Here is a 23801-nt window from a genome sequence, read left to right on the forward strand (position 1 = left end):
CAGTCATCACCCACTTCTTTCGTTTTANGTCCCATTCGATGCCTCCACTTTTATTTTTTCCTGTTTTGAGAATTCATCTCGCATATGGCCTATTATTAAATAAAAAGAGATAATTGAATTGATAAATCAAAAAAAAATAAAAAAAGAATAGATATGATGCAAACTAGGTCAATGAGTAGAAATGCACTATTTTAGCGTTACTTGAACAATTTAGTGTTTCCAATACTCGATCTGCTGGCGGAATTGATTATCTGGAATGCCATCAAGACGTTTTGCTAGCATATCCTCAAGGGTACTGTTTTTATCAAAAAAGTTCTCTTTAATTTTTTGTTTGTGTCACCTCCAAGCATCACGAAGACCAGTCATCACCCACTTCTTTCGTTCTACTGGAATTAGAAATTTGGACTATGCAAAATAAAATATAGTTAGCTTCAGTAAGTAAAAACAAATAATAAAATATGCAATCTCAAAAGTGATTGTTCTTACATTGATATATTCCCACATGCGCTTTTTAGTATCTTTCGGCACCGCATGCCAACTAGTGTACATCAAGCTGATGAATCTAGGATTCCTTGCAATTGTTCCTAGAAAGTTGCTTAATTCTGACACTATCTTATTAGTTGGTCCCATTGCTTGTCCTTTATCAAATGTCACCTCCTTTCTTTCTTCCAAAGTTCTTGCGTGAATATCCTTACATGTTGTTTGTCCTCAAACCTTTTTTGGCTTCGATATTTCTAGATTGATGTAACAAAAAGGAAATAAGATATTTCTTTTATAACGAGTAATAAATCTTACTAGGTTTAAGACATACCTTTTGTACTACAATCAATGTCAATTTCCTCTTCTACATCACATTCATCTCCACCGAGTTCTTCTTGATCCACAAGATCATCCAATCCTTTGTTGTGTTCATTACTAATAGGATCATGCATAAATTCAACATCAACTATTGTGTGGTAATCACGTTTTGTTTCATCATCTATGCGTATCCCTTGATTATTCTGAAACTGATCAAGACTATTAGCTGGTATGACCGACTTCCTCTTTACCTGCTTGCAATTTGGTAGATCGTGGATATCATGTTCATTGTGTATCTGTTGCTTATCCAGAAACTGATCAATACTGGTGGCTGGTCGGACCGACTTCCTCTTCACCTGTTTGAAGTTCAGTAGATCCTCAATATCATGTTGTACCTCTCCATTACCTAGTGTTGTTCCAGCCACATGTACTGAAGCAGTAACACCTTCCTTGAATGACGTTTGGAACCTAGAGTTATTCATAAGAAGTTTAATTCCTTTCTCTTGAATGGACTCTCCAGATTGAAATAACATCTGTTTAGTTTGTCCTTTCCCTACAATCATATGTGAGGTTCTAAGCTTTTCCCTTGAAGACGATTGCATTACTGATTTGTGCCCAAGCAATTTACTCTTTCCTTGTTGTGGAATGAAATTATCAGAATTCTTTCTTTTATGTGGTATTGGTGCCTGCTCTTTCTTAACTCTATTATTGCGTTCATTTGCAAGTTGTTCTCTCTTAATCTTGAATTTGTTGGCCAATTCAGCACTTGATCGATATTGCATATCAAAATCCAGATTCTTCGATGGACTTTGAGCTTTGTTTGGATTCGAACCCTTTTTCTTTAGTATTGCTGATTGATTCATTCTTCTCGCTTTGTTTTAATCTCTTTGATTTCTTTCCTTGTATTAAGTAAACCTACAAAATAATAAGGTTCTTTAAGTGAAAGAAGTAGCATCAATATAATTTTGATATAAGGTTGGCAGATGACTATAGGCAACATTGCTTGGAATTATATTGATGAAGTAAGAAAATGTTAAAACACACTGCTACCAGAACTTTACTACATATACTGATTTATAGCAACTGTTTAGCATAGTCATTAGTGCTCCTGGATCCATTCTGACGACTCCTAGTAGATGGTGGTACATTAGTGTTCAAGGCATATGTGAAGGTTCCTTGAGCTTGCATATCAGTACCTACATAATACGTTTGCACATCTATCACATCATATGCTGCCCAGATGCCTCACTATAAGTTTTTTCCTTAAACTTGAAGTCAAGTGGATAGCTTATTACTTTGAAACATTGTCCTTCCTATGTCCTGTGCATCTACAGAACTCACACACCAACTCTTTCCAGAATTTTCAACTCTTTAGAAGTTATATGAAAGCTCAACTCTTTCCAGAATTTCTAGCACTGTATTATAGCAGATTACAACAGCTATATAAGAGTAATTGATAATAGCAGATTGCAGCAGCTGAGTTTCCAAAATTTCCAGCACTGTATAATATTCAGCAGCTAAGTTTCCAGAGTTCCATTATTTCCAGAATTTCTAAAGTTTTTAGAATTTTCAGAATTTCCAGCACTGTATAATATTGCAGCAGCTGAGTTTCCAGAATTTCTAGTACTGTATAATATTGCAGCAACTGAGTTTTCAGAGTTTCCAGAATTTCTAGAGTTTCCAAAATTTCCAGCACTATATTATATTGCAGCAGTTGAGTTTTCAGAATTTCCAGAACTTTCAGCACTGTATATAAACTGATTCCATAACCTGTACAGACACAATATCCTAGCAGGGAAGCTGGAGCCCAACTAAACTGATTCTATAAATTCAAACAAAATCAGGACCTAGACAAACTATTTTTGATCAAATTGAACATTAGAACTTGAAGCCTCATAGCATCAGATAGCATTTGAGAACAATTAGACGGAGATATACAACGACTAAGTTAAAAGATGCTCAAAAGAGAACTGAGCCACACTTGGAGAGAAAGGTAAACAACCAAATTTTATAACCCCATTTCAAGAACCCAGAACACATAGCAGGCACACTTAAAATCGCGATTGAATGAACTACAGACCATCTTGAACAAACTAAAAGGAGACTCAGTTAACTTTAAGAAAACATATCAAATCATATCAACCAAGAAACTGATACAAACTAGCAACTCACTATTTCAGTCACAACAACACATAACACTCTTGGTCTGAAACAAACTAGGAAAAATTAAAGGTAAATAGTTGTACCTCTCTCGGAGCAACGAACTCAGGACAACGACAAAACCAGGAGCGACTTCAAATTGTAGAGCTTACTGTTCTGCCTCTAATGCCTACTGCCTGATAATAAAAAGAAACAAATAAGTATATAAATAACAAACAACCAAATAAAACAATATTCAGCTAGAAGTATAGGTTCCTCAATAAAATAATAATCAGATAAGAAGCCAACATAAATTATTTAACCAAACAACAATTGGGCGCATGAAAAAAGTCAACAGAATACTTAGACATTGTAGCGATCTAATCTTCAATTCCACATATTAGATATCTTAATGTGTTTGTACAAAAAAAAACAATTAAATTACAAAAATAGTAAGTGAGCACTATATGGTCATCACAAAAATAATGAAACTCATGGTGCGTCATCTTCAAACTCTTTTTCAGACTCATCTTCATACTCATTTTCAGATTCATCTTCATACTCATTTTTAGACTCGTCTTCAAATTCATCTGCAGACTCATCTTCAAACTCCTCTTCATACTCGACTTCAAGTTGTTGAGTAACAAATTCCTCCGAAGGCACATCAATAATTGTTTCTGGTACATCAGTCCAAGTTAAGAGTACTTCACCATTATCTTTTGATATAGATGGTCCCATCAAATGTTCAGATGGCTCGTTTTCATAACCTTGTGGGAGATCAGATTCAACTTCATCACTCATGTTAAACAACTCTCTCGGAACAGTCTTCATAACATAATGTCTATCTTGATCATATGGATCTTGCACATAGAAGCATTGGTGTACTTGAGATCCAAGCACAAAAGGCTCTTCCCGAGAGCATCTCTTGTTAAAATAGACATAAGTAAGACCATAAGCATCATTTTCAACCTCATACCAATCACACTTAAATAGAACAACCTTAAAATGACAGTAATAGTCTAATTCAACAGTATCAACTATTCTGCCATAATAAGTCAAATCTGCAGCAATCAGATTTTTATCTTTTGAGCTTGCAAAGCTTGTAGTTGAGGCAACTAGTGTAACACCACTATTTTGTGTTTTACGCCTTGCATCACGCTACCTAACATGGAATCTATATCCATTGATGAGATACCCAAAATATCTTTTTGCAACGGAATTTGGTCCTCTAGACAATTGTTTCATCAAATCAGGCACATCCTCTTGCAAAGCACGAGTTTCAAACCATTGAGAAAAGTTTTGATAATGATTCTTGGCCTTGTTCCACTTAGATCTTCGTGGTTGATTATTAACCTCTTGCTCATGCTCTCTACACAACATGTACTTTTTTTTGTTAAAATAATAAATAAAATAAGTTAAAAATTAATTATACAAGAAGAATACTATATTCAAATTAAGGTACCTAATATATTCTTGAACCTCGTCACAATTTCCCAATAAGTATGCATGTGCCTGACTTAGTGACTTGTTATCTAAAATGAATGGATCAATTTTCTTTGCTCCTAAAGAAACTCCTTTGTTAGGAAACAAACTCACAATTTCTGCATCACTTGGGTCACATTCATCATTATTTCGAGCTCTTTTGTTAAATCTGGTATGCACACCCCCATGCAGATATTTAGAGAATAAATTTATACAATCTATTCCCACTCGTGTCTCTACTATGCAGCCTTCTGGATAACGTTGTTGCGGATGTATGATATGAATGTACCCATTTCTCTTTCAGTGGAATACATCCATCGATTTTGAACTGGACCTCCTAATCTCACTTCATTCGCCAAATGGATAGGCAAATGAATCATTATATCAAAAAATGAAAGAGGAAAAATTCGCTCCAACTGATTGATTGTTTCTATGATCTCTACTTCTAAGCAATCCAGTTCCTCCAATGTGATTACTTTTTGACACAAACGACGAAAGAAGGAACTAAGACAAATCAAAGGAATAGCCACATGATCAGGAAGAATGCTTTTAATTGGTATTGGAAGCAAGTAATGTAACATGAAATGAGCATCATGGGTTTTATAATTAGACACTTTTCTTTCATCCAAGTGCACACACCTAGATATATTGGAGGCACTACCATCAGGTAGCTTGGCTATCTTTAAAACTCCACAAAAAATTGATTTCTCTCCATTTGTCATTGAGAAGCACGCCTTTGCAAACTTTGTTCTCTTACTATCTTCTGTATCTTTTGGATGAAGGTTCTTCCTGATTCCTATATCTTTCAAATCATACCGGGCTTTTGCATGATACTTTGTTTTGCCAGAAATATCCAAAAGAGTTCCAAGTATGCTATCAACTATGTTCTTCTCTATGTGCATTACATCAACGTTGTGGCGTAACAAGTTGTGCTGCCAATAAGGTAATTCAAAAAAAATTGCCCTTTTTTCCATGGGCCATCATTTGATCTCTTTCTCTTCTTTCCAAACACATTTTCAAAATCATGTAAGCTATTAAGCACATCAGTTCCCTTTAAGAAAGATGGAGGAGGCCTGAATTCAGTTTTTCCATTGAAATATCTTTTGTTAGATCTCCATGGATGATCCATGGGTAGAAAAACACGATGATCCATATAACACATTTTTCGATTATATTTAAGATAGTGAGAATTAGTGCCATAGTTACAACAAGGGCAAGCAAACTTTTCTTTTGTACTCCAACCAGATAACATAGCATATGCAGGAAAGTCATTGATTGTCCACATAAGAGCTGCCCGCATTTGAAAAGTTTGATTTCTTGAAGCATCATATGTTTCAACCCAGAATCCCACAATAATTTTAACTCATCTATCAATGGTTGTAAGCAAATATCAATGTCATTTCTAGGTGATCGTGGCCCAGGTATATGTAAAGGAAGTATAGAATACTCAGATTTCATGCATATCCAAGGCGGCAGATTATACACCATCAACATAACTGGCCATGTGCTATGTGATATACTCATGGTTCGAAATGGATTGAATCCATCACTTGACAAGCCAAGTCTCACATTGTGACAATCTAGTGCGAAATCTGGATGCAACCTATCAAAATCTTTCCAGGCTAGACCATCAGTGGGATGCCTTAACTTTTCATCTTTAGAACGCTCCTCGTCATGCCACCTCAAAGAATCTGCCGTCTTTGAGCACATAAATAGCCTTTTGAGTCTAGGAATTAATGGAAAGTGTCTCAAAGTCTTTGCTGAAACTCGATGTTATTTTTTTGAAGGCTCAAGCTCACTATCAACTTGAGGAGATTTAATATATCGTGAAGCTCCACAAGTATGACAAAATTCATCATCCTTATAATCATTCCTGAACAACATGCAATCATTGGGATATGCATCAATTTTCTCATAATTAAGATCAAGATTCTTAACCATAGACTTGGTTTTATTGTAAGACGGAGAAATGTTCAACTCGGGCATCGCCTCTTTTAATAACTCTAAAAGAGAAGTGAATGATTCATTGCTCCATCCATGTAGACACTTCAACAAATATAAACGAAGTGTGAATGATAATTTAGAGAATCCTGTATAACCAGGATATAATTCTTGGCTTGCCTCTTCAACTAAGTTATAGAATTTCTTAGCATCTTCTTTTGGACCATCATAAACTCCTTCAGCCTGTGCAACATCTTTAAATTGATCATTCAACAACCCATCAATATCATCACGCGAGTAATCCATATCATCGTTAACATTCAACTTGATATCCCATTCCCCGTGATTGATCCATCTAGTATAGCCTTTAACAAATCCATAGCATATTAGATGATCATACAATACATTCCTTCGAGTCCAACGAATATTACCACATTTTGCACATGGACACTGAATTTCCTCTTCTTGAGGATCTCCATAAGAGTAAGCAAAATCTAGAAACGATTCAATACCTTCAATATACTCTTTGCTATACCTTGCTAAATTCATCCAATCCTTTGATGGGATATATGAATTCCTAGAAGAAGATATCAATATTTAATCTGTCACAAACAATCATTAAATCATTAAATACTTCACAAATAAGTTTTAAAAGTCACGAGTAAGTTATCAGAATCATGTGTTATGAGATGATAAAAGTTTCTTACCTAGTCATGGCAATTGTGCTATGCCAAATCAAACCTTGAATCCTCCACAAATGTTTTTGAATGTTGATGATACAACCAAGGAAAAATAAGTAAAATTAATAGGATAGACACAATTAAGAAAGAAAGTAAATAAATAGAATTCAAATGATTAAAAGTTAAAGTTTTGTGAGTGAATTTAGAGCTTTAGAGCTTTTAGAGTTTTTTAAAACTAAGCCCAAAATTTTAAAATCTCATTCTTATGTACACCCAATCAGAAAAGTATCAAACATCTAATACCATGTTTAAACATTCAAGCAAACATTCCTATTATCCTATAATAGATAGTCGATCAACAGCTTATGAAAGTCGCTTTGTATTAGTAATACAATAATTTTTAAAATTTGTTGTCTTAGTAATACAATAGTTTCCAAATTTCACATTGTATTAGTGACACAACAGTTTTTTAAATTTTCTCTATATCATTGATACAACAACAAATACAAAGCAAATTGTTGTATCAGTGATACAGAATGAACTTCAGAAACTCTTGTATCACTAATACACAGAGAATTTCAAAACTGTTGTATCGGTGATACATGAAAAAAGGTATTTTTTATCCTTCCCTTTTGTGGTGAATGTTCCGTGAGTTTTTCATCTTCTCCACATTTTGATTCAACTAGTTTTGTAAAGCCCTTGGCGGGTAAGCATATGAGAAATGGAGAACACATGGAAGGTTTTGATTGCTGATTAGGAAAAAAAAGGAAGAAATGCTAAAAGGCGGGTCTGTTTTGCTAGCTATTGAAGTGCAAGAAAAAAAAGTAGAACCAATGGAGAAAATGTAATGAAGGACAATCAACTTACAAGAGAACTGCAGCAGGTGAATAACACAGTCAAGGATACTTCAAAAATGCAGCAGGGGAAGAAATCACATGACCAAGGGGATCAGTGGCAGGCACAAAAGAAGAAGCAAAATAAGCATCAAGAACAGGCCAACCCTAAGACTGTGTGGAAACCTACATACTTCCAGCATAAAGAAGGCATGAAGAATCAACAAAATCCAGCTCAGGCAGGTATGACACTCAATGTTCCTACTCACAATAATTTTACTAGTTTAGATGTGCAGGAACAGGTTACAAACAGCCTATATGGTCTGGATACCAGCAATAAGACATTAACCAAGGAGGATCAAACATCACAGGATCTAGGTAAGATAGTTAATTCAACAAGTAGTCAAAATGAACAGCACTCCCAAAAGAATCAAAATGCAGGAATTTCTAGTAACATGGAACCTGTTATTGATTTAAGGCTCCCCTTACCCTATAACCCCACTGTTATTTCTGTTGAGCTTGTTGAGGTTATTGATGGAGTTTCTGGAGGGATGGGTGGAGGGATGAAAGACACACAAACTAATATGTAGGAAGGAGAAACCAAAGGGAGGGATTTGCCTAATGTTTTGCAGGAGGGCGAAAGTACAAACCAGCTTCAAGTTCCTATTATACATCATGGAAGTAAGCATCAGGCATCCCACCAGCTTGATATTGGGAAGAGTTTACAGGGCTTAGGTAAGGAAAATCCTTATACTGGAACCAGTGCTAGACAACAAGAGAAAGAGGGACTGCATAGTCAGATTCCTCAAAAAGATGCAGGGAACACTCCTACTCAGCCTAGTAACAATAAATCCCAGGCCAGACTGAGAAAAAGAAGAAGAAATGCTATTAAAAAAAGGCAACAAAAGGAAATGGAAACTGAAAATAAACAGCAGGGACAGAAGGAAGAGGTTGAGGACTATGATGAATATGGGGTTCCAAATTCTAAAGATGAGTATGATGAAGATACTCAATCTTTAGATGATAATGATGATGAAGAGGATGAGATCACTACAACTTTTGGGGCCACTTTTCAAACTGATTATGAGGAGGAAATCCAAGAAATCAAAAGGCAACAAGGACTATCTCCAAGAGGGAGGAAAGAAACAAGGCACAACACCACTAGAGCTAGAGGCAGACCACTCACTAGAGCTAGAAGCAGAGGCTTGTGATTCATTTGACTATGGAAAAGACTCATACTACTAATAATGATATCATATGGCTGTTTTGGATTAGTGATGTTTATTTGTTGATAAACAATCTACTAGCTTGTGAGCTGAAACATGTTTTTCTATGTTTCTGTCAAATGCCATTTTTAGAATAGGTCATTTTTTTTTTAATTCTTCTCTTATTGTAAGGGGAGAGTCTCCCTTATTTATGTTTTCCTAGTATAATTGTATTGAGAAGAGTCCTCTCCTTAAGGTGCATAGTGCTAGGGTTACACTTTTATAGTATGAGGATGAGTTGACTAACCTTATTAGGTAGGTCGACTCTTGACTCACCATAGGATCGGAGGTAAGATTTAAGTCCCCTTCTTTGTATATTTTTTTATTTTTGTTATTAATGATAAGGCATGGGGGTGTTGCTAAGCCCCTGACTCCACCAAGGGTCGTTCAACTAAAAAAAAATAAGTACTAGGTTATATCAAGTAATTCCTATACTTTTTTTGGTGTACACCTTAGATACTGGAACAAAGCATATAAGTATGAGCAAACTTCACTTTTCTAAATCAATTACATGAAGTGAAGAATCAAACTTCTAAACTATCATGTAATGTATTGGTTAGCTACTTGTTTGAACTCAAGGCATATTCACTGTAAGAATTCAAAATCAATTACATGAACTCAAACTTCTGGACGATTTCAGCTCTAATCGGCTTATATGCCTAATAAAAAAGAAATTCTCAAGTGGAGAATCAGCCCACTTATACTTATTTAGTGATTTCGAGCTACACTCCCAAAAATCAACCGATGAAGCTAAAATACGAGCTACACTCCCAAAAATTGTATCAAAAACACAAGAATATCAAAACTCTAAAGCTAAAATTTAGACTTTCAAAGATAGAATTTGTTACCTGATAAACCCTACTCCAACAAAATCCTGTTTTCAGCGAGAACTATGATGTAAATCGTGTCCTTCAGTGAGAGTTCTTCAACTGTTGAGCTCTTCAGCTAGAAATCTGTTTGAAATCGTGTTCTAGCTTTAATTCATCTTGCCAACAACCCCAAAGTAATCAATTCCTTCTTATTCTCCTCTTCTAAACATAAAACAACAAATCAATCAATAACAAGAAGACTATTTTTAGTACTTACGGAGCAGTGAATCGAACTCACACTTGACAAAATTGTTATCGGAGAAGAGAATCGAACTCACGCTTGATGAAATCATTATCGTTATTAGTTCTTCGACTTCATTTCTTCAGCTATTCAGTTCTTCAACTCTTCAGCTCAGTTCTTCCGAAAAAGAGAGAATTCACGCGTGTTTTTCTCACAAATGTTTTATGTATTTTATTAAAATTAATGTTTTCAAAAAAAAAAATTGGCCAATAAAAATGGGAGGGGGAGTTAAAAATGTTGGAGGGAATGTAATATTTTAGTGAAAATTTTAAGGCCACACTTCTAATGTGTTGTTTTTACAATTATAAAAATAGGACACTTTAAAAGTGTGGCCATATATGTTAATAGTTGTTGTCAATTATATAAAATTGTAACAACACTTATAAAGTGTAACTTATACCATTAAAGAGTACACTGTTTAATTGTTGCCAATATAAAGTGTAGCTAAAAGTTAAAAACTTGGGCTACGCTTTGAAAGCGTCCCCAAAAATATTTTAGGCAACACTTTACAAGCGTTGTCCATAATTAGTGCGGCCGTAGTCCTAAAATGGTGTAGTGATTCATGAATTAGTCTTGTGTAGCACTATTTGAGACACCTTGTTGAATGGCTGAACTTTAGTTTGCTTGAGGACAAACAAAAGTTTAAGTTGGGGGTGTTGATAAGTCCACAAATTGGACTCATTTAGGGCTTTATTTTGATAGGAATAGTATCCTCAAATGCTTATTTTGTCTCAATATCTGATGAAAACTATTAAGTTTCAGGTAGTTGAAGTTTTAGTGGAAGCACGGACACTTAGTCGCAAAAAGGAATAAAAAGGTTGATAAGAACGAAGAAACTGAAGCATGAGCATCGCCAAGCACAATTGGCGATTCGCAGAGCCCTTTGTTCCAGTACGCGAAGCCCTGAAAGAGCAGAATAAAATAGGCGATGAAAGGAGTAGTCGACATTTCGCCGAATAATTCTGCAAAGCAGTTCTATCTCGCCGAATGACACAGAGCACGACCATGCTGAAGGCTAGTGCAAGATGGCGATAAACTACACCAAAGGGCGAATCGCTGAGTTAATCGGCGATTCTGACTAACCTCGTCGATAAATCCTCCAGCACTATTTTCTGATGTCTATAAATACTAAACTTGTTATTAATTTTTAGAGAGTCGAACATTTATTTTAATTTTCAGAATAGAATAGTACTTTTTGGGATATTTTCTCTCAAGTTTGGAGAGGGTTTTTGGGACACTTGAAGAAAGAAGGATTTCATCTTCCCTAAGTTGGAAGTGGGTCTTCTCCATTCTTCTTCCTTTGTTTAAATCAAGGTTTAATTCATTATACCCATTTGATTCTAGTATCATTTTAGCTGTATTTTGTTATTTCTTGATGTGTGGCTAGAAACCCCCATTCTTGGGGTATGATTTAGCAACTATGTGTTGATATTATTGTTGGGTCTTACTTACTGTTAGGTTAGATGTATTTTAATGGTGATTTCACCTAGTGGTTGTGGTTTAATTTAATGGGTTTGTAGTTGCAAATACAAAACCACCCATGTGTTTTCGGCTTGCCCGAGAGGGAGGTCGCGAAACCAAGACCGCTAGATTGATGGCCTAAGAAGTGGGTCGACGTGAGGTTCAGCCTAGAGGGTGAGCCCTAGTCCCATATCCTAACACTCAGCTCGAGAGAGTGAGTGGGGTAAGGCGTAGGCTGGCCTTCATGCGGCAAATGGGTGTCCGAAAGGAACGCATTTGAAATAGGGTAAGTTGCCCGAGAGGGAACTTATTTCCATCTAAAGCTTAGCCTAGTCACTATTATCTTACAAATTTCCTATCCAAAGCATGTACCCAACGATTTATCTCAACTTGTATTGCGGTCACACCCCAAGAACTTCTCCCCATACTTGATTTTTCTTATTTTTGTTGTTTTTATTACACTTGTGACAAAACCCCTATTTGTTAATTGACACTTTTATATCACCCCCTTTTTATTTACAATGTTTTTAATTGTTAATGTCTTTAGCTACGACTAGTTTGAACTTAATTTTATTTTTCTACTAATTCTCAAAACCACTCCCTTGGTTGGGTTACTATATTAGCGACGATCGTAGATACTCATACTGTAGGTTAGCATCGTTTGTCACGATAAGCATCAGGCTACTACCTAGCGTTGCGACAGTGACCCATGGTCCATTATAGCCTTAAAATTGAGTTATCAAATGTTGGAATTGTCAAATCACCAATCTTATGCCGTCTTGATCACATATAGCCCGTGGTTGTAGCCCTCCATAAATTTTGTTATCATTTTCATATCTATATTTCCTTTTTAGTGTAATCTTTAGGGATGACAATGGTGTAGGTATGGTGCGGGTGCGCGGTAAATCCGTAATGACTTTACTCTGCCCCGCATAACACAATTTTTTATTTTTTTCCACCCCGCATATACCCGCTCCGCATATATCCGCCCCGCAAAACTTCAACATGACTGTACATGTGCTTGATTTTGACACTTAACTTAAGTAAAACAATGCTGTAATTTATTAAGTTTTTCACACACTTTAGTTTCTCATTTAAGAATTTGTTACATTACTTTCTAACACCATGATTATGAAGGTAAATAATAAAATATATAGCCTAATCAGTTTACAAATTAATTAGAATCAGAATTCATCACTTGTGATGTATCATTTTACTTGATAAAATATTGTATAATTACTAGAGACAAAAGATAGGCATAACAAATTAAGAAATTCAGTGTCAACTGATTTGCATCTGCTATTTGCCCAATTTAGGTCAACTTCAAAAGAAAAAAAGCCCTAACCCGTCCCCGCCCTGCCCCACATGTTTTCCTAAATAAATATTTTGTACCTGCCCCTCTTCGCCCCGACCCACCTTGCAACCGCCCCGCCCCATTGCCATCCTTAATAATCTTGTTATTTTGACTTCTATTTATTTTTTGGATTTAAAACTTCAACTTCCAGATCTGATTTTTTTGACTCTGGTTTTATCTTTACACTTTTGACCAACACTTGAGGTATAAATTTGTGTTGGAGAATCTAAATCAATTGGAACCTTTTATTAAAAGTATATGTCTTTCCTTAGTCTTTGTTTTTGTGTTACAACATTTAGGATTTGATTTTGTTTGGTTGAAATTACTTTGTTTCTTTTCCTTACCTTGTTACTCACTATTTAATTTCATCTTTAATTGAAAAGTCTCTTTTGGTTAATTATTCGGTGTTACATAGTATAAGGATATAAATTAATTAATTGAGGCTAGAATAAGTGTTGGAATGTATGCTCCCACTAGTTACTATAGGATCAAATCCTCAGCACGATTACAATAGCAGAAAGTAAACAAATACTGAAAGTAAATATTGAACACACGACTTTACATGGAAACCTCCTTGCTCAAGGGAGAAAAACCATGACCTGTCTCACAGGATTTCCAAACTAGTTTTACTAAACTTCACAAGCCAAAGTAAAATCCAGTTTACAACACACACGAGATTATCCTACTAATCTCTATCCTGAGTAAGCATAAAGAGAGGATTAAACCATTCTAAACAGGGCACAATAACAATTAGCATTAGATCACAAAAGATGACCACAAGAGTCATTCAAAAACAATACACATAGCCACTAGAGTTTTGAACCAGGGATGAAAAGACAAAGGAGACAAGACTCGTTTAGGACGGAGGGGGAAGGGGATTAAGGGTGCGCATGAGCAAGGACATTCGCTCATTTGCAGCCTCATGAGCTTGAATAACTTGCTTGTTGAGAACCTTGACTTCCTCACTGAGTGAGGCATTTGTCTTCAGCAGATGCTCATTCTCAGCTCTCGACTTTTGCACCACTTGCTCATCCACACCACTGGTACCAGATCCTTTTGAAACAGCCTTCTGTAGCTGAGATTTCAGTTGCACAATCTCAACCTCTTTATCATTCAAGATCACAGTGAGATCAGTCAACTCTTGTTTAAGAGAGGCTTGCTGCTCTAGAAGATCTGCCACCTGAGACCTACCCATGACCTTCCCTTCAACACACTCACATTCTAGCAGGGTAGCAGCAATGAACATTTGCTTGGTGGTACCAGGTACCCCTCGTCCCAAAGGTACTTTGAAATGTTTGAACACATAATTCAGCAAGTAGCCATAAGGGATGTCGTGCTTTGCCAATTTCCATGTCATCACCCTGTGCATATGTTCAAGCATTATAGCAAGGAGATTTATTTCCTCAAGTTCATCGAGCTTCTCCATGAGAAATAGATCAGCTGCAGATGCTACAGTTCTCTTCTCCGTCCATGGTACCATCACCTTGTTAATGAACTCAAAGAGTAGCTGATATTCTCCTTTGAGAAACTTTTTTGGCAACCTTGCACGTTTGATGTCCCCACACTTTGTGGGCGTGTTTTGAGAATTCACTGGATGGCTTGCATTCTTAAATAGACCGAATTCCTCTCACAGGCATACCTAGAATGATCCCCAAAGTTTCCTCCTCTAGAAAGATTTTAATATTTTTTACAATACTTCTAACCCCTCCATCCTCTAGAAGCTCCATTTTATAGAAAAATTCTCATACTTCAGGTTCATGCAAGTATGGTGCTGGAGGTTTAAATATATGGTCCCATCCTTACAGAGAAGCATCATCAAAGAGATTAGACATACCAAATTCAGTTAAGATGTCATGGTCGAATACTCTACCATTAAGCACTCTCTGGTTCTCCATTTCAGCTATGCGCTCTTCCCTGGTCATTTCCTTGTCTGCAACTTGTTTTTGAACATTAGTACCTGGTCCCTTGTCCTGATTTGATTTATCAGCGACCCTTTTCTTTATTCTCTCCTTCTTCACGAGAGATTTCTTTAATAAACTTCTGACTTCCCTTTGATTTAACTCTCTCAACCTCAGCCTCCTTTCTTCATTTTGCCACATATGCAGTGATATCATTAGATTTAGTATCACTGGACCCAACAGGCAAATGAGTTGATGTGGGTTCTTCAGGCAAGTGACCTTCCCATCTTCTTTTCCTAACCCTCTCCGTTTGAATTACATTCGCTGCTATGGCACTCCCCATAAGTTTCTGCATTTCACTTCTAGTCCCATACCTCTTCTTATCCCCTTTTGATTGGGACTCAACCATCTTTCCCTTTCCTTTTCTTTTTCTTTCCTTTGCAAACTCAGCGGGCTCATCAGTAAGAACAGCCTCAGGAGCACTCTTAACTATTTCCAAATCTGGGAGACCAACTGTTAAAGTATTGGCTCCTCGCACCCCTTTCCTGCTCCATTTCAAAGAGACTTCTTCTTCCTCTTCCTTGTCACTCTCAACATCAAATGACCTAGGGGTTTGGTCAAACACAGGTTGAACACTGTAAGGGACCTGCTCCGGTGACCTCAACTTTTGTTCCAGCAAGGTTGGTTGAACATCGCCTCTAAGAGAGGCCAAACTTTGTACAACTACTAATTCTGCCCCTGTTGCTAGAATATTCGACTCAGGACCCTTTCCCTTAGGTAGATCTCCATCAAATAACCTCTCAAACATAGTAGAAGACACTCCCCTAGACAATACTTCAACTTCTTCCGTGGGAGGGTCAACACCCTGCTTTATAATCGATTCGGCTTCTGAGTTTTGAGATTTCTCACTAGATAGAACTAACGTAGACGAGCAAGGTAAGATCTCCCCAGATGGAAGAGTAGGAGAAGCCACCACTTCAGTATGAGGTGTGATGGACTCACCCGTTTCACCAACACCACAGACTGGTGTCAACAAAGATTCTTCTGATGAAGGGTAGAGAAATTGAAAGAACCAGGGTTTTCAATCTCTTGAGAAATAGGAAGCTTTGAAGAGGAAGAGGAAGAGGAAGAGGATTTAGTCATTTTGATGAAGAAGAATGGGTGATTTAGGAACAATGTAGGAAATCACAAAAGAGATTAGAAAGAGGTTAAGATCTTTGGATTAACAGAGGTAAGGTTTATATTTAAGTCCAAGAGGTATCGGGTCCCTGAAAAGTAGTGACTCTTGGATTTAAACTGAAAAGACGTTTGAAACTGATGCGATAAATGGGTAAGAGACACGTGGCAGTGACGTTGACATACAAACAATGTAGCATAAGTGATACTAACCTCGTGGGGACCAGGTCCCATTTAGTATGCAGCCCTGTCTGTATGATTAGATCTACCCTTCAGCCATCATGCCATGAGTGTATACCTGCATTAAGGTACCAGAAGCGAATTCTCAAACGATACGAATTACAACAAGTATAGATACCTGCCCTCATTAACATAATCAAATGGAAGATTTTTTGCAAACTTGTCATATAATCATGTGATCTTATGCATCCCCAGCCTCAACCTGTTTTTGATGAAACATTCTTTACTCAAGGGCTTTGTAAAGATAGCAGTCAACTGGTCTTCTGTCTTATAGAATCTCATCACCACATTTTGCTTTTCAACATTGTCCCTCAGAAAGTGATGCCTCACATCTATGTGTTTTGTCCTTTTATGTTGAATAGGGTTCTTGGCCATATTCATTGCACTAGTGTTATCACAGATTAGAGGAATAGTGTCTTTGAGAATAATAAAGTCTTCCAATTGCTGCTTGATCCATAGTAACTGAGCACAACATGATGCAACAACCACATAATCTGCTTCTGCTATAGACAATGCCACTGAATTTTTCTTCTTAGTCCCCCAAGAAATCAGTGATGATCCTAGGAAATGTGCCATGCCTAATGTGCTTTTTCGATCAACTAAAAAACCTGCATAGTCAGCATCATCATAACCAATAAGATCAAAGGAGTCACCAGTGGGATAAAAGAGGACCAGGTCCTGTGTTCCCTTTAAATATCTCAACACCCGATTGGCTGCCTCCAAGTGTGACTCCTTAGGTGCTGCTTGAAACCTTACACACATCCTTAAATTGAAGACGATGTCAGGTCTACTTGCAATGAGATAAAGAAGTGACCCAATGATTCCCCTATACATGGTCTGATTTACTTCAATTTCATCTCCATCCAAATCAAGTTTCACACTTGTGCTCATAGGAGTATCAAGGACTTTTGCTTCAAGCAGATTGAATTTTTTCAGCAAATCTTTTATGTACTTCTCTTGACATATGGATGAGCCCTGAGAGGACTATCTAATCTATAGACCTAGGAAGAAAGTAAGATCCCCCATCATGCTCATTTCGAATTCACTACTCATGAACTCAGCAAACTCTTTGCTTAGTGAATCTGAAGTAGCTTCAAAGATAATGTAATCTACATATGCCTTCACAATCAACAACTCCTTACCTTTGGATTTTAGAAACAAGGTATTATCAATTTTCTCTCTTTTGAACCCATTTTCCAGGAGGAATTTTGATAGGTGCTCATACCAAGCTCTGGGAGCTTGCTTTAAACCATACAAAGCTTTATCCAACTTCAGCACATAATTTGGCAGATCTGCATCTTCAAAACCTGGAGGCTGTTTGACATACACCTCTTCTTTCAAATTCCCATTCAAGAAAGCACTCTTGACATCCATTTGAAACAGTCTAAACTCCATATGAGCGACAAAGGCTATCAGGATTTTAATAGATTCCATTCTGGCTATAGGAGCAAAAGTCTCATCTTAGTCAATCCCCTCCTCTTGATTATATCCCTGCACCACGAGTCTTGACTTGTTTCTGGTGATGATCCCATGCTCATCAAGTTTGTTCCTAAAGACCTATCTCGTCCCAATAATGGTTCTGTTGAGAGGTCTGGGGACCAGGTGCCAAACCTTGCTTCTCTCAAACTGATGAAGTTCTTCCTATTCCCTTCATTCCTCGATCCGCTTGTAAATTCTTGATGTAATACCCACTCGTAAATGATTGGTGTAAGAATTTCTCACTAATCAGGTGTGATCAGTCTCATTCGTGTAAAAATTAGGAATTCCTCTTCCAACTCGTCCCAGAATGGGCGTTATGGCAAAGAACAAGGACGGCGAAGCTAGAATTCTATGGTTTCGATTATTCCTAAGTGATTAGGTCACTCTTCTTCTCTCCTATTGAGGAAGTGATGTTACCCAATCTGCATCCTGTAAGGCCTCTTTGATATTCTTAGGCTCAATGGATGATATAAAGGCTGAATAAGCAACTAGATTTTGTTGTTCTAAATCTAGTTTGAATTTCGGAGTCAAGTGGGGAGATGAGATTGTCTAGTGGATGTGAGGATTGATGCTTCCATCCGGACTTTCTGGTTATCTCTTCTTCCACATCAGCATCAGATTCATCTTCTTCTCCTTTTGGATTTTGAGATAGTACCTCTTGTGCTGAACTAGAGGGACCAGGTTCTTCTTTGAGTTCTACCCCAATTTCTTTATTGATCTGTTTGTTTCCAGGATTTTGGATTGCCTTGTCCTGTTTACCCTTGATCAGCTCCTCCGAATCAGGGTCTTCTTTGTGTTCACAAATATTTTCAGACACATCAAATATCACATGCATGCTCTCTTCAACACATATAGTTCTTTTGTTAAACACCTTGTATGCCTTGCTGGTAGAGAAGTATCCAACAAACACTCATTCATCACTTCTGGCATCAAACTTGCCAAGGTCATCTTTTCCATTATTCAGTAAAAAGCATTTGCAACCAAAAGGTTTTATATGAGCAATAGAAAGTTTCATGTCATTCAGCAATTCATAAGGTGTTTTCTTGATCATGGACCTGATAAGACACCTATTTGTAACATAGAAAGTTGTGTTGACTGCTTCTGCCCAAAAAATCATTGCTACTCATGAGTCAAATCAACTTAGTTCTAGCGATATCCACCAATGTTCTTCTCTTTCTTTCGACAACTCCATTTTGCTGAGGAGTCCTTGGCACAGAGAAGTTGTGATGAATTCCATTTTCAACACAAAATTCTTCAATTTGAGAATTTTCAAACTCTGTGCCATGGTCAGATCTGATGCTAGCTATCTTGCAGTTAACTTTCAATTGAATTGCTTTGGCGAAGGTGATTAGGAGTCCAGTTGTTTCGTCCTTAGTTCGCAGTAACATGTTCCAGGTGAACCTAGAGATATCATCATCAACTACCAAAATATACTTCTTACCTCCTCTGCTTTGAACTCTAATAGGTCCACATAGATTCATATGAAGAATTTCTAACGGTCTGGTTGTGCTCATACCTTTCTTGGATTTGAAAGATGATCTTATTTGTTTCCCCTTGAACAGGCATCACATATTTTATCATCAGAGAACTTCAGCTTTGGCAGTCCGCGGACCAGGTCCTCTACAACGAGTTTGTTCAGCAAAGATGCACTCAAATGACCCAATCGCATATGCCATAGATCTGCATTGTCAGCTTGAGCACTTAGGCATGAAAGACTGTCTCCTTCTATTGAGTCAATATCTACAACATATATATTTTTGACTATTTTGGTAGTCATAACAACCTTGTTAGTTACACAGTTAGTTACCAAACACCTATCAGACAAAAACTTGACTTCATTTCCCTTGTCACAAATTTGGGATACACTCAAGAGATTGTATTTCAAACCATTGACATAATGTACATTGTCTATGTAATGATCAGTTGTTCTACCTATCTTGCCAATTCTGAGAATGAAACCTTTCTTTCCACCACCAAACGACACACCACCACCCTAGTGTGCTTCCAAAGAGAGGAAGTTTAGAGTGTCTCCAGTCATGTGCCTTGAGCATCCACTATCCATGTACCAGCACTGACTGTTTCCTCTCTTCTGCACAAGAATCACTTATTAGACTTAGGAACTCACTTCAAATGGAGTTCCCAAAAACTCTCTAAAGGCTTAATGAAAAACCTTCATGTCTATGTGGGAAAAGTTTTTTTCTAAAATGGTAACTGGGATCACGTATTTTTTTCTTTTTTTCAAAAATCTTTCTTGATTTAAGAAACTTCTCCTGCCTTTCTTTTCCTCCTCTCAAAATCTGACAATTTTCTTTTAGATGGCCATTTCTTCTACAGTGGGTACACAAAATATTGTCAGAGACAGACACATATTTACGGTGAGGATTGTAGGGAGGCTCTATCTGTATACAACCTAACCCCTTTTTGTTGTTGAACTTTTGATTTGCTAAGTTAGAGAGTATCTTAGACGAATCAGTCCATTTGAGGGAGTGGTTCAACTCTTCTTTTATCTTACAAAGATCTTTCACTAGTTGAGAGTTCTTTTCAAGGGACACAACTAACTTAGACTTAGAGGTCTTAAGTTTCTCTTCTAGTTCAACCTCAAAGTTACTAAGTTTTTTCTTCCCACCCTTAGAGGTACTAGGTTCCTCATTAAGTTGCAAGCTACCAGTCTCCAGGATACCTATCCTAACACTCATTTCAGACATTTGAGAGTTAAGAGCTGAGTTTTCATCCTCGCACAAACTCAGTTTTTCACTTATTGTCAAATTTTCAGAAGTTAATTCATCAATTGAGTCAATTAATACAACAACAAGTTTTCTCAATCTTTTGATGGGAAGAGTATCTAGATCATTTTTGAGATAAAAAAGGGTTACCTCATTCAGATCTTCTTCATCGTCAGATTTTGATTAGTGAGAAAATGGAGTTGAACACAGTTCCATTATCTTCAACAACTATCATCGAGACATCTTCATGGATGTCTACCTCTTCTTCAAATTCGCTGGATGCATTTCCCCATACATCTAAAGCTTTCTTCACTAGTTGATGAGCATGAGTCTTTCTCTTGGCGTGGTCAAGGACCTGGTCTCTTCTACGAGGTCTGAAGTCCTGAGTTTCCTGCTTCTGGTTGGGACAGTCCCTCATAAAATGACCAGGTTTGCCATATTTATGACAAAGATCATTTCCATTTGCTGCTTTGGTGGTCGAAGCTTTCTTTTGAAAGCCTCCATGCTTCTTGATGATCTTCTGGAACCTTCTAGTGGCATATGACATTTCATCCTCCCCTTCAGTCACATCGTTTTGAGATGTTTTCAAAGCAACTGATTTCTCCTTATTTCCCTCTTTCATGTTTGTCCCATGTTGCTTGTTCAGTTCATAGGTTTGGAGATTTCCAATCAGTTCATCCATGGCAAGTGTCTTCAGATCTTTTGCTTCAGTTATAATACTCACTTTGCTTTCCCATGACTTGGGAAGCACCTTGAGAATCTTTCGAACTTGTTTGCTTGGGGGAATAGGCTTACCAAGACATCTCAATTCGTTGGTTATGTAGGTGAATCTCGAGTTCAACTCGTGAATGGTTTCACCTTCCTTTATACAAAAGATCTCATATTGAGTTGTAAGCATATCAACCTTAGACTCCTTCACTTGTGTCGTTCCTTCATGGGCTGTTTGGAGATAGTCCCATATCTCCTTGGCTATGTCACAGGCAGAGATGCGGTTGTACTTTTCTAAGTCGATTCCACATACCACAATATTCTTGGCTTTATAGTTCTTTTCTATCTTCTTCCTGTCCATTTCATTGTACTCCTTTATGGTTTTGATAACCTTTGTTGTGAGCTCTCCATATTTCACTACCTTTGTGGGAATATATGGTCTATCAAGAATCACGTCCCATAACTCAGTATCTTCAGCATTGATGTTATCATGCATATGATTCTTCCACCACCCATAATATTTTCCATTGAAGCGGGGTGGTATGGTAGATGACTGACCTTCCTCCATGTTGGGTGGAGCAGTCATTCCTTCAGGATCTTTCCTTTTCTTAGTGTTACCCAAATAGAAAAGTCAAGCTCTGATACCACTTGTTGGAATGTATGCGTCCACTAGTTACAATAGGACCAAGTCCTCAGCATGATTACAATAGCAGAAAGTAAATAAATGTTGGAAGTAAAGATCGAACACGTGACTTTACGTGGAAACCTCCTTGCTCAAGGGAGTAAAACCACGACCTGTCTCACAGGATTTCCAAACTACTTTTACTAAACTTCACAAGCCAAAGTAAAACCCATTTTACAACACACACGAGATTATCCTACTAATCTCTATCCTGATTAATACACTATCACTCAATGAGCCAAAGAAATGCCTGCATTTCCCACTATACTAACCCAACTGATTAATATAGACTTTGATGTAAGACACTAAGTTACTCACAACTAAGTTTCTTACAATGATTTACCCAAGGTTGAAACGTTTCTATCACGAGTGAAATGATTCCTACAATATAAGGACAAATACAAGCGATCAAAGTAACAGTTGGTATAGGAAGCAATAATGCAATCTATTAGGTCCCTTGTTGTTTTGAAGCTTGTATATCTCTTTTTGAATGAATGGTTGATTTGTTGTTTTTGGTCTTGAATATATCAAACATCAAGAGTTAATACCCTTTGGACAAACAACCTCGTCGCTTCTAGTTGGTGTAGTACACTGGCGACTTCACCAACTCCTGACGCAGACAGCTTTACAACATATGACCCTGGACGAGCATACTCTCCAGAGGACCGGGTCCCTGCACTTGTGAGAAGAATATCAAAACATCTGGGAGCATTAAGACTTATCAATAAGTATATGAAGTTATTTTAAATTAAATGGTGCTCAGTGGGGTTGGACCTAAAAATGGAAAATATGTTTATTGTGGGATATTATATGAGTTTGTTTTCCATATATTTGGATCATCAATAGTATGCACGTTGTTCAAAATGCTTGAAGATTTTGGATCTCCACAAGGTTTGTCAGAAAACATTAGGATGCATTGAATGTTAGATGAATATAGATATTAGATACAAATCATACTATTAAACTTTATTTTGATTACACATGAATTTTGAGATAGTTAATAGATATTTAAAAATGTGGTTACGCACTTTGGCCAACCAATTCAAAAGATTAACTTTTATCAATCAAAATCAAGATGTGTAGATAGAAGATGTGATACACCCAAGCAAAGTAAGAAGTGATGATTCTAAGCTATTGTATGTCAAGAATTATAAAATTGGTGGTGGTATGAATCTAATTATAATTGAATATATATATTTTTGTAGATGTGTCATTTTTTGTGGATATATAATATTAATGATGAAACTGGTGATGGTATGAAACCTGAATTTTTGACATGCATTAAGACTTAATATTTATAAGGAAAATGGATTGAATAGGTGTCCCTGTAGTACATGTAGGTGCATGAAAATTTTTAATTCAGATACAGTTATGGTTCATTTGTATTGTAATGAAATTAAGTCTAGATATTTTGTATGAGTTGATCATGGAGAGATAGATGGATTGAATTGTATATTTATAATTCGTTGTCCGTGGATGAATATAATTATATAATATCCTTGCACATGGTCAGATTATGATTGAACATGACAGGGATGAAGATGATAGATTTCAACATAATACATTTCAATATGATAGGATTCATGAAATGGTAAATGATGCACTCGGGGTTCAAGGTGGAATGGAACCCAAACAATATTTTTATGAAGCTTCTGATGAAGAAACAAGATGCTTCCATTAACAATTAGAAAAGGCTAATTGTCCATTATGTGAAGGGAGTCTGCATTCTGTTTTGTCAGTTCCAGTTAGACTAATGAATATTAAATTAGATTGGAGTATTCCTCATGTGACTATGGACTCAATGATTGATCTTTTTGGGAAAACTGGTTAAT

The 23801-nt window shown here is 36.9% G+C and overlaps 2 protein-coding genes across 3 annotated transcripts in view; one reads left to right on the forward strand and one right to left on the reverse strand.

Annotated features, from left to right (window-relative positions):
- The window catches only part of LOC125867885 (acetyl-CoA acetyltransferase, cytosolic 1), a 934067-nt gene that overhangs the window by 167073 nt on the left and 743193 nt on the right, over positions 1-23801 (reverse strand). The gene's annotated exons all lie outside the window — the stretch shown is intronic.
- On the forward strand, positions 7888-9084 carry LOC125868473 (uncharacterized). Its single transcript, XM_049549110.1, has 2 exons — positions 7888-8400; positions 8506-9084. Exons 1-2 carry the CDS (start codon positions 7888-7890, stop codon positions 9082-9084), a joined length of 1092 nt encoding a protein of 363 aa, XP_049405067.1.

Source organism: Solanum stenotomum, chromosome 6 (genome assembly GCF_019186545.1).
Source record: "Solanum stenotomum isolate F172 chromosome 6, ASM1918654v1, whole genome shotgun sequence".
In the NCBI taxonomy this organism is placed as follows: Eukaryota; Viridiplantae; Streptophyta; class Magnoliopsida; order Solanales; family Solanaceae; genus Solanum; species Solanum stenotomum.

Bases quoted from the DNA above. Each gene is read 5' to 3' on its own strand.
- LOC125868473 (XM_049549110.1), top strand. From the start codon at position 7,888: ATGAAGGACAATCAACTTACAAGAGAACTGCAGCAGGTGAATAACACA. The intron at 8,401-8,505 runs GTTATTGATGGA...AATGTTTTGCAG, and splicing joins TTTCTGTTGAGCTTGTTGAG to GAGGGCGAAAGTACAAACCA.